This window comes from Tachysurus fulvidraco, chromosome 25, assembly GCF_022655615.1.
Source record: "Tachysurus fulvidraco isolate hzauxx_2018 chromosome 25, HZAU_PFXX_2.0, whole genome shotgun sequence".
NCBI classification, from domain to species: Eukaryota; Metazoa; Chordata; class Actinopteri; order Siluriformes; family Bagridae; genus Tachysurus; species Tachysurus fulvidraco.
The window spans coordinates 3,471,738-3,484,368 of NC_062542.1; the positions used below are offsets into that span (position 1 = coordinate 3,471,738).

General features: G+C 39.2%; 1 protein-coding gene across 2 annotated transcripts in view; it reads right to left on the reverse strand.

Annotated features, from left to right (window-relative positions):
- Positions 1-12,631, reverse strand: part of znf385d (zinc finger protein 385D) — a 67,843-nt gene that overhangs the window by 53,533 nt on the left and 1,679 nt on the right. Inside the window, exon 2 of one of the 2 annotated variants that reach the window (XM_027157615.2) lies at positions 1,730-1,872. In XM_027157615.2, the coding sequence (XP_027013416.2) occupies positions 1,730-1,872 (143 nt within the window). The remainder of the gene's footprint in view (positions 1-1,729; positions 1,873-12,631) is intronic. The other variant, XM_047808438.1, reaches the window with a different exon arrangement.

The following is a 12,631-nucleotide window of genomic DNA, read 5'->3' on the forward strand; positions in this document are numbered from 1 at the left end:
ATTTGGACGACGGAGGCCCCCGGCCCCGGTTTACTCTCCAGAAAGGATAAACTGACCCACGTTTGCACTTATTAATGCCCCGAGACGCTCAGCGTGTGCATTAGCAGCTGTGAAATGAACAATGGTGAGTCTCATAATATCAGCGCTCGCAAAACTAACCGCTGTCACGTTTTCCTCTGATTCTTCTGCCCCTTTATGAGTTAGAACAGGACAAATGTGAGGCTTAATGTCCCTCAGGGGCAGCAACGGTGAACCTGACCTCAATGTTTCTAAGCACACACAGTATACAGTAGGACTACTAGCCTGAGAATAAAGACAATGGTAGATGCAGAGAGAGAGAGAGAGAGAGAGAGAGAGAGAGAGAGAGAGAGAGAGAGAGAGAGAGAGAGAGAGAGAGAGAGCTAAGAACAAAAAGAAAGACTAAAAGGCATAAGAGAAAAAATCTGTGGACAGAAACACAGAAGAAAAAACGAGAAAACAAAAGTTATATAGAGTGACAAATGTAAATATGCAGAGAGAGAGAGAGAGAGAGAGAGAGAGAGAGAGAGTGAGAGAGAGAGAGAGAGAGAGAGAGAGAGAGAGAGAGAGAGAGAGAGAGAGAGATGTGTGTGTTGATTTAAGTAATGATTAGAAGAGAAATCTGTGTGATTAGAGTTTGAGTGCTCTGGGACCCAACTCAGCTGGCACTGATACAATCTCAGTTCTGACTCACTGTGTGTGTGTGTGTGTGTGTGTGTGTGTGTGTGTGTGTGTGTGTGTGTGTGTGTGTGTGTGTGTGTGTGTGTGTGTGTGTGTGTGCGTGTGTCTGTGTGTGTGTGTGTGTGTGTGTGTCTGTGTGTGTGTCTGTGTGTGTGTGTGTGTGTGTGTGTGTGTGTGTATGTCTGTGTGTGTGTGTGTGTGTGTGTGTGTGTGTGTGTGTGTGAGTGTGTGTGTTTGCTCTGTCTAGTTTGGACTCTTACATGAGAACAACTACAAGACATGAACACAGGACTTTCTAGATTTTCTCTGATTTCTTTAATAACTCCACCCTCCCTGCTGAAACCATGTTTATCTCTTCAATTAACTTTTATGGAAAATGACAAGGAGCTGAAGCGTCAGCTCAATATTTCTTTTACTAAAACTTTAAAGTTTGTGAGATAGGTTTACTAAAACTTACAGATGTTTGCATTACAAATGAATTAAATTGTGGTTATGAGCTGAAAAACGTAATGAAATGATACTATTCTTGATCAATAAATCAGTCTTATTTAACCGACACCACACCTCTGGTTCAGGTAAACTCTGCTCCCATGTCAACATTTCCATTTCCAAAGTGGTTTTAATGAGACCTATTCACAAAGACATATTCTAGATCTCCGTTCATGCCTTTACCGTGTCGATCGATCTTTGCTCGTAGCTACTGCCTGCTACACACATGTCTGTGCTGAGCCGCGAGCTCTTAGGCGCTAACGCCATCTCAGATTGTTGTTGAGTCTTTACAGGCAGCATGAATACACAGTTACACACACTTTCCTCAACCATCCCCCACAAAATCAACAGCACCAGCATCAGCAACCATCTAAAAATCCTGGTTTAAATTACAGAAGAACAGCTTATTAATGACCCAGCATATGTGTCTGTGTGTGTGTGTGTGTGTGTGTGTGTGTGTGTGTGTGTGTGTGTGTGTGTGTGTGTGTGTGTGTGAGAGAGAGAGAGAGAGAGAGAGAGAGAGAGAGAGAGAGAGACTCACCGAGCTGAATGTGGGCAACAGGTTGAGGGCGGGGCTCGCCTCTAGCGAGAATGGAAGGAAGTGTTTGAGGCCCACAGATGAGTGAACCTGGGGAAGAGGAGCTCGAACCAGAGCTGGCACCAAGCCACCCTGACACACACTACCTAGAGAGGGAGAGAGAGAGAGAGAGAGAGAGAGAGAGAGAGAGAGAGAGAGAGAGAGAGAGAGAGAGAGAGAGAGAGAGAGAATAAGACCAAAAGAAGCAGAGATAGACAGGTAAACATAGACAGACAAGAAAAGAAGAAGCGAATAGAACAGAGAGCAAAAGAACGTAAAAACAGGCAAAGGAGGTAGAGAGAAAATCGAAAAAAAAGGGAGTGATAGGAGGAAAACAGGACGAAGGAGAAAAAGGAGGAACACGGGAGTACAGGTAAAGCGGAAGAGAAAAGCAATGCAAAAAGAAAAAGCATATAGAAGAACACAGTAATACAGAAAGAGACAGGAAGAGAAGAAGAAACAAAAGACAGAGAATTCATTGTCCTGTAATAAACATGTAATTACACATTATTTCCATTTATTATATTTCATTTAATTTTAATGCCAAGGTCTTAACACGGTCCATCAGTCAAAGCTACATTACCCTGGAGCTGAGCAAGGCTGAGCTGGAGAGTGAAGATAAATAATAAGCAACGGCTTTATTGCTGTCGTTGATATATATTGTTTGTTATATTACTGTTATTATTCTGTAATACCGATTCACGTTTATTACGACATTCTCGGTCACTTTTAATTGCGCTGGCAGCAGGGCTTCAAATGAAAACCCACCCACCTGCCAAACGGTGGTAAAATTCTGGCACGGCAAAGAAACTCCATTAATTTACCAGCCAGTCGCTGTGGCTAAGCGGTATAAAGGGAGTGCTTTCTGAAATTAAAGAAAAATCCACCTATCGCCTGCATACAGATAGTAATTACATCTTCATCTGCAGTGTCACCTGCTTCAGACTCCTGTTTACAGAGAAATTCCAATCTAGACAGTGTTATGACTGACTGGTCTGTATATGAAGTGAAAGGGTGATGGTTGTTAAACAAACACGGTGAACCAAAAGTAAACATAAATATGTTGTGTCCTGTTGTCTCGGGTCACTTTGAGGGCAAGGAGGAAGGCCGGATAAGACAAGAGGGGTGTATGAAGAGCAAGCACTACAATCAGACTAACAAACAACATCAATGACTTAGCAACAGATGTTTGTTTTCAAAGGAAGTACGTGCTTGACACAGCAAGCGAAAAGGCAAATGATATCGCAATGGAGCGTCATGGACCGCTTAGACGGTTCCCTGCCTGAACACCAGGGGGCGATCTAGCAGGGCTTTTTTCCTCTTATTGTTTGTGTTTCTTTGCCATGTGCATTTGTTTAAGTTTGTGGCTTCACATCTGTTTGACCCGCCTTAATCACCGTTAGGTTTCCCCATTCTCTTTTCCCCTGATTGCTCCCTCTATATATACCTGATGTCATTTTCTTTAGTCTTACTTTGTTGTTTTGGGTGTTTGTTTTGCATTGTTCACATTGCGTTCGATGGTTCAATTCAATTATATTAATTTTTATTTGTATAGACCACATGGAGTTGGCATCTTCTCTTTGAATGTCTGAAATCCTCATAAAGTGGAACAAAACTGGAGCTGTATAATTTTTGTAATATTACTCAGCATGTTTCATGTTTTGTTAATTTGTTGTTTTTCTTAAAAGATTTCGTTGTCAGTTTTAATCCTTCATTTGGGTCTGTACCATGAATGAACTGTGAGTTTATAAATCAGAAAATAAATCAATCAACCAAAAATTTGTATGTTATTTTATTTGCTTTTATCTAGTTTCCTTAGACATGATATATACGGACATAGACATGCCTTAGCAACAAGCACCAACAGAAGAAACACGAGTCGACTTGTCTCTCGTTACTATAAACATAAGGTGAGAGAGACAGAAAAAAGAAGGAAGAAAAGCACGTAATATATTTCTTAGCAGTCTTTCAGCATCATCTGCTAACCTGCATACCAATCAGCAAAGGAAAACAAAGCAATGAGTGAAGGTGAGACCCGAGAAAAAGAAGGAGACAAAACATGTCAAGGACCGGCAAATTTATCGCAATGATACTCTTCGAAAATTCAGGTGAAGGTGAAGTGAGACATGAGGAGAGGATTGAATTTACGATGCATCCTCAGTCTGCTTTGAGTCAGGTGAGGTCATCCTGGCTCATCCGTTTCGATACATACAGTAGCCTAGCAATTCCTCTGCATTCACATTTTTGCCTTCCTTGATGATTGACATGTATTTGTAAACAGACTTCCGGCATCCAATCAGCAGCGGGCGTCCGTTTCAATCGCCAAAACATTATGTGAGTAAGTGATCCAAGTGTATCGTAAACAAAATGGCACTATATGTCATATTTGTGAGATGGTTCATGACTACAGTAGCAGTAAAAGAAACAGACTGGAGGCATGGGTATTTATTGCAGAGATGATTAGCTCTGTAGGTTGACTGCGGATCGTCTGTTCATGATCAGAATCAGAATGATAAATAATAAAGACCAGATGCGGCGGTTTTTCCTGTTTTTGGAGCAATAAAAAGCATGTCTGCCAAAAGATGTGCGAGTGTAGGACAGGATCCAGTAACACAGTAATGTATAATGTTAGGACGGTTTGATATCCGTTAGAAAGGTTGCTCTGGCTGTTGATTTCAATAAAAACAATGTGCTCATACGAAAAGCTTTGATCGTTTGCCCTAATGATCAATTTCAGTTTTAAATATTATGACACTGATAAATTAGGACTAGAATATAGTCTGACTAGTTGATCCTTTAGTCAGCTCAAATAGGCCACAAATGTAGGCACAAAAGAAATCTGACTACAGGGTGACATTCAGGAGATGCAGTCAATCAGGTGAGAGAATGAAAATGTAAAAAATGTGTATTAGATGGTTTAAATTGGATGAAATTGAATTGTCTTTGTTTTAGCTCGCATACTGATGCTGTCTAACTACGTAGGCAGACTACGGTACAAAGTAATACACATACGCGAGCAGAAGAAACAGCTTTGTATTTTTCATTGTATTTTACTGAGCTCGCTAGTGTTACGGTACTGAGCTATTTATACTGCCATCAGCCGCCTTAGCGTGTAGAAAGCATGTACGTTTCATTTTGTGCGATAAAGTCACTGTATAATAGCCTGCAAATGTCACAGCTAACTTTGCCTCGATGTACTGTAGCTTCCTTGTAGTTAGCTTTTTAGTAAGTTTTCTTAGTAGCTTAGCATCTTTGAGTTGGACCACACATCCTAGAATTCCGCCTGCATTCAAACATGGCCTCTGGACTACGATATCCAGACTCTGTCACGTTCACGTTCACCAGTCAAATGTTTAACTGTAACTGTAACTACGTAACTACGTACTGTTACAGGGCTATTGCTACTGGCATCAGCCACCTTAGCCTCTTGAAAATGTGTACTTTTTATTTTGTCACTGTACAATAAACTGCAAACATCACAGCTTATTTGCCTTAATGTAGCTTCCATGTACTGTACTGTAGTTAGCATTTTAGTACAGTAAGTTTTCTGAGTAGATTAGCACCTTTGACTTATGACGATGCTGCGTTCGACTACACATCCTAGAATTCGGCCTGGCCTTCAAACATGGTCTCTGGACTATGAAACCCAGACTCTCTACGTTCACCAGTTGAATGTTTACACACACTTGGATTCATGAGCACACTCTCGTAGTTCTCAAGCCTTTTTGAATTGCTACACTATTATTCTGTCTGGTTTGACCATGTCTATGTTTTTAGACTGCGTCTTGATTTCATTGCTTCGAAAATAAAGATCCCTGCGTAGCTGCACTTGTATCCTAACTGGTTCCTGGCATGACAGTAGCTTAGCTACTGTATAGAAAACAATGTGTCATACAGTGTCAGAATCCATAAGCAAGTGAGTATGAGAGACAGAACAAACTCACATATGTAGTAGACTTCCCTCACTCACCCATCCTGGCTAAGTTTACTTTGGTTAGTGGAATCTATAAATAAATAATAAAAAAAAAATTTTAGGAACCTTTTTTTGAGGATTCCTGACTGGTTCTTGGAAAGGGCTCCAAGTAGAACTCTTGACTATCCCATTAATTCTCAAAGAACCCTTTAGATAATAAGGTTCTTAAAAGTTAGACCCTAACAACCATTGTGTAGCTGAATCCAGACACATTTGGCTTTTTAAACACTATTTAAAATCGTTCTAAAAGTAACAACAAAAATCAACGTCCACTTTTATAGATAACGGTGTGTCACAGAGCTTCGGAAACCACAAGTGAGTGCGGTTAAAAGACAGAACCTTATCTTCTAATCAACTATACTTGGGTTAATGGAAAACTGTAAAAGAATAAATAAATAAAACACACACCCTTAAGATCCTCTTCAGGACAGCATTTCTATTCTAATATATTTTCAAATACCTCCACTATCCAGTGCACTTCATAATGCAGCGCTTAATGTCAGACGGCGAGACTGATGCCTGCATCCTTATTAAGTGCACCAGACAAAAGCCGGTGCATTAAGCAGGCCAACGCAGCAGGAGGGACATATAGCGGGAGATGGAAAATAAAAGTCAACGCTTCGGGTTTTATTATTGTAGGAGAGAGGCGTCAGTGTAGAGAATTATAAAACCACCACCCGAGGTTTGTGTGTCCAGAATTAAAAGCTCACTGCCTCAGGATAAGCGCATTTCAGATCGTTTTTTGAGCAACTGAGACCAATAACAAATGCTCCTAAAAGCAGCACATAGCCGGTATTAAAATACACCAGTTTGAAATGGATTTCAAATATAACATTTCTAGTCCTGCAAGCCATTAATGACGGGGAATATAAAAAGAAAAGGCTGTAAAAAATTAAGAGCCGTGGCTTTGTTGGCCGAGCTTCGTGCCTGCACGCGAGCAGAGATACACATGAAGCCTGAAACACACCAGTCTCAAACGTGTTACATGATGCTAGGTCAGAAATCTATCCCAGAACACCTTGAGTACTGTACTGTAGTTCTATAGAAAATAAATCCAAAACGGAGGAAACAAGCGGCCAGGGTTCTTTTCCTGGGAACCATCGTTAATTAAAGCCTTAGGGAACCAAAATCAGCGTTCTAATGATGTGGTCTCATAGAATACATAATGTATAAATAAATAAAGTATTAATAATTGTTGATTTTCCATCCACTGTTTGAAATTTTTGTGTAAAATGGGTAGCAATAATGCTGGAGTAACATTGCGTAAGCTCTGTGCTAGATGCTATGGTGACCTGTACACTACAGTCTTGTAAATTGGGATGTGGTAGCTCAGTGGTTAAGGAGATCGACTACTGCTCGGAAGGTCGTCGGTTTAAATCCCGGGTTGAGCAAGACCCTTAACCTTCAATTGCTCAGGTGTATTAACTGAAATAAGAAAAATGTAAGTCATTCTGGATAAGAGTGTCTGCTAAATGCTGTAAATAATGGTTCCTGGTCAGGGTGTATACTTCTATGAATAAACTTTAACATCCATGGAACGATTCTTTTGCACAAAACGTTCTTTGGAGTGGAAAAGGATATTTGTTCTAAAAAAAAAGATTATTTGTGGCACTAAAAAAAGAGGTTCTATAAAGAACGAAGTACTGAAAGAATCTACATGGTACAAAAATAAAACGGTATCACTGCAAAACCCCATTTTTGGTTCTTCCTAGTGTAGAGCGTTTCCCAATCAGTAGGGCTACTTAACAGAATCCTTTATTTGTAAGCCTTGCACAATTGAGTATCACATGAACTTTTACTGAACTCTTGAAGAACTCTTTTCCTTAGAGTGTAGTTTGGCATGTGTTCACCCATAAAGGTTCTGCCCTACAGTACATGAGAAAGGATTTCAAGCAGAATACTCGTTGGAAACTATATATGTTTTAATGATTATTTAATGAAACCTTAAAGAACTAATTAGGTATCTTTTTTTTTTCTAAAAGTGTTGCGTGAAGTGTGTTCAATTGTAAGGAAAGGGTGTGCTTAAAGAAATTATAGAAAATGTTGTATTCTTTTGTACCCATAATAATTTGCAAATGTTTCACTGGGGAACTTTGAGACCCTTATGATTGTTTTGTCCTGATCATAAAGGATTTGTAATAGAACCTTTAAAAAAAACAACTAGGAGCTCTTAATTATCTAATGAACATTTTTTTAAAATAAATAAATAAATAAATAAATAAATAAATAAATAAATAAATAAATAAATAAATAATGGATTGGTAGATTTTTAGAAGAAGGGAAAAAAAATGATTCCAAAACGCTTCAATGAAACGGTTCCAAGTAGAACTTTATTTTAATATTTAGGAACTCTTGAGAATTCAATTAACTCTCAAAGAATCCTTAAAGAACCATTTTTTTTTCCAAGATCAGAGATTGATTAATGTTCACTTTTCGCAAACAGGGTTCCTATAGGATTGGTTGGTTGTTTTGCGAAACCCTTAAAAAGTCTACACAGAACACTACCATAGAGTGTTTGATTATATTTTACATTTTCTTAATTTCTTACATTTTCATAACAGAACATTAATTATTGGATAGAAGTCTGAGTTACAGAGATCTTTTAAAAACCTCTTACTTTTACACAAACACACTTTGCTTTAGATTTGGTTTCTAGCATGCTGCCTTGCAAAATCCCCATAACCAACAGGGTGTGTTATCTTGGAGAATATAGTTTGTGTGTGTGTGTGTGTGTGTGTGTGTGTGTGTGTGTGTGTGTGTGTGTGTGTGTGTGTGTGTGTGTGTGTGTGTGTGTGTATGTGTGTGTGTGTGTGTGTGTTGCAACCCACATTTTCTAAACTCCAGCCATGTTGGAGGAGAGCCATTTGGATTAAGGGACGCATGGCTTATTAACTTGAACAGAAACCCGGGTCGCTGTGGTGGGATTCTGACACCGTGCCCGTTGCATGAGCCTGTCTTTTACAACATTGTTTTTTTCCCACCGATCCGTAATGTGGAAAACGTCCGGCCAGCTTGAGCCGCGCAATAAATCTGCACTTCGATTGCGTGCCACTCTCAGGACGAGTATACTAATCCTTCAGGGAACAAGCGCTGTCCAGAAAACACACTTCGTCCTGAGCGGCTTAGCTTTAGATTGTGGCTAAAAACCCACTCGGGATTCCCCTGCTCTTTTGAGAAAGTGGGTTTGAACTCGATCAGTGATGGTGTGTTTAAAGTGAGGAGGACGTCGTGTGGTCTGGCCGAGTGAGTAATGACAGACCACACAGCTGGGACTTCGACCCGAATCAGCTCATTGTGGCTAATACATAAAGGAAACTATGACAGAGCAGTTAGCATGAGTGAATTTATGTAACGTTAACAAGTTCTGCTAACTTTTTATTATATTATAACAAGAAATACATATTTATCTTGGTTCCCCTGATAACCTTTGGCTAGTGAGACATCATCATACAAACCACATAGCTAGCTACAAGACATTTAACACCATCCATTCGTTCTTGAGAAATATAACATTTCTTGCAGAAAAATCACATAAGAGTCAATAAGAGGTCGAGTTAATACATGACGGAAGAAGCCACGCCTCTTCGCTAGAACTAACCAGCATATAGGCCACGCCTACTTTATGATAACTAATACACACAGGCTGTGCCTTTTTACCAGGACCAACAGCCATACAGGCCACGCCTCTTTACTCTGACTGATGTTCAAACAGGTCACGCCTCCTTCATTAAGACTGACACGCCATCCCTTATGCACAAATTAGTGATGAAACTATAAAATTCATTATGAAAAATTATTTTTCCAGACCAAAGAAGAAATTTCTCTCAAAGACAGTTTTTTGAAGCAGTGATTCACTGAATCACTGAATCACTGAATCACTGAGTCAAATCAATGCATCATCACTTGTTTTACACAAACATGGCCTCACATTAGAAATTATGGCCTAATGTTGTAGTGGAATTCAGGAGATTTTTTTTTATTTTTAAACTCAGTCCTTCTTCTCTCTCCCTCCCTCTCTCTCTCTTTTTTTTTTTTTTTTTTAATTTTTTACAGATGATGTGTGCAGTCAGTCCCCAGTGGAATTGAACTAAATCCAGATGTGATTGCAGAACTCATGATACCGGAGGGGGGTTCACGAAGGCTTAACACACACCCTGACTCTCCGCCTCTGTGAAACAGACGCTACATCCATCACTAAAACCCTGCTCACTGTCACAGCTCCTGCCATGACCTTGATGCATTATCGTAGTGTGCATTTTTGGCTGTGAGAAAGAAAGCGAGTGAGGATTTTGTTCTCGCTCAAACTCCCGTCTCGCCTCTCTGATGTGCCGATCATAATAAGACGCGAAAGGAAAATGATGTCTGTGGGGAACGAGGATGACACCTTCGTAATTGATACACGTCCATGTCGCTGACTGTGAGACGTGAAGCCATACGCTCACGCACACACACACACACACACACACACTGATGCGAGCACAGCACAGAAAAACAAGTGTTGCGACTCCAGCTAGCATTAGCATAACATGAAGCATTACACACTCTTAGTAATTGCATTCTGAAGCACTTCCCATTTTAAAAGTGCACACAATTAAGGTTTTAAGACGCTCTGCTGAAAGAGTTCATTATCTGAGACTCGTGTTTAAGGATTTTGAATTTCCCTTTGCTTTTCACACTGCTAAAAAAAATCCTATTCCACTTATAGTCTAAGAAGGATAATGCTTTATAATAATGCTTTTCCTTTTCACATTGTCTGTGGCAATTCTCTCAGTACTGATTGTCTTTGTGCAGAAACGTCTTGTTTATGTGAGAGGTCAGTTACGACTGGCCTGAAAGTTTCGTACTGACAGGAAGGCTACAGTACGGTCAAATAATCACGCTTTACAGACGAGCAGAAACAACAACGACGGACCATCATCTTCTGACCACATCACCTTGAAACTGAGAACTTTTAAACTTTATAAGAATGACTCCTTTTAGACTTAAAGCAATTGAATCAAATCACAAATGAATCTTGACTCGACACTTTCAGCTCTCAAAGGAATCCTTACTTCCCCCCTCGAAAGATCCAAAGTCTTTTAATAGAAACTGTTAAATGAGAATTTTAATGAACCAACATGGATCTCTTTCTCTATCTCTCTCTCCCCCTCTCTCTATCTCTCTCTCTCTCTCTGTTATTTAGATAAAGTTTAAAAAGGAATCATTTTGTCCTGATCTAGTTTACATCATATACACATAACTACAAGCAGCAGAGAAACTTGACACTGCCTCATTCACACATTGATGAAAATCGTATACACGTCTCACCGTTTTCAGGGCTGTCTCTTTATTCTGTACGAATTGAAACGACTCAGACATTCATCATTCTCGATTTGTTTTGTCTTTCATTCATGTGGCATTATAGAATGGTGAATACAGAATACTGATACCTTTGCAGCAAAAGCATAACAAAAGCAGCGACGCTTAAGAATTGCAAGCTGACGATCAGCTAAAAGATTCGAATCAGAGTCATACGATTCCCAAACGACACATCCCGAACAAATCAGTGTTGACTCGTCCGCATTTGACCTCTCAGAAATGGAAGACGAGTCTCATGTTTATGTTACATAACTACTGTATAAAACAGATTTTAAACAACACTCATGCAATCATGACTCTTGGCTACAACCAACTCATTTCAGATTCACACACATACACACAGACACATGCGAGAGATGAGCACCTTGTAACTCACTGCAGGTGTTCGCTTTATTCTGTGCTCTGCACTTAGTAATCAGAGCAAAACCGCTGTGACGTTTAAACACTATTAGCATCAACCACAGACTCCCACAGGGAGCCGGTTCATACACGCCTCGGCCTGTAACTAAGCTCCCAGCCCTGACGCCGATCCACATAAGACGACCGTGCCCGCAGCATGAGATCATTTCTGCACGGATCATTTCTTGTGCAGGATTATTTTTAAGTGCCTGCCGGCAAACCTTTTTGTTTGCACCTATAACAGTGAAGGGAGGGGTTTCGAAGAATGACTGCGTGTTACGAAACACAATCGAACATATTCACGGAAGCATAACTGTTTATAAGAGTGTGTACTAAACATCATGGCCTTCTTAAGACATCAAGAATAGTTGCTTTCAGAGGAGCAGCAGCAACATCAGTAGCTAGATTAACATACAGTTTTTCATTAAAAGATGATCCTTGTCTACTGAATCATATTTTGTATGTAAAATGTACGTTATAAATACAGAATCACTTTACTGAGACAAAAAACAAAACAAAAATAAGCTCAAGTATTTATTTAAAGATACAACCTTTACACTGTTAAGCATTGCAGCAACCTTTCCAAAACATACCTGTAATGTTATTTTTAGGTTATTAAGGCAATATTTCTTAGAAGTTTCACTGCACAATGTTTATACTAATTTTTTATGGTTATAAAAACGTGCCTAGAATATTGGATTATTATTATTATTATTATTGTTGTTGTTGTTGTTGTTGTTGTTGTTATTATTATTATTATTATTAACACATTCAGAGTTAGATACAAGAAACAGGTACAAGACAATTTACCTCAGATACACGCGAGAGCATTTCGCAAGCGTTAATAACACAATTAAATATTCATGTGCTGAGAAACAAGTGCTGCATTTTTTAAACCAGATTTTGGCGTTTCTTTATAAAAACCTGTTAATGTTTCAACCAAAGGTGATAATTTACAGTTACTAAGTTATCACACTATCAAACACAGTAATGGGCGCAAACTATAAATCAGTTAGTTTAGACTAAATAATAATAAAAAAAGAGCTTATAGAGCATTTATCATACACATGGTAACTAAAAGAGCTGTAAAAAACAATTAGTAAATATTAATTAAAAAAGTAAATATAATTTTAAAA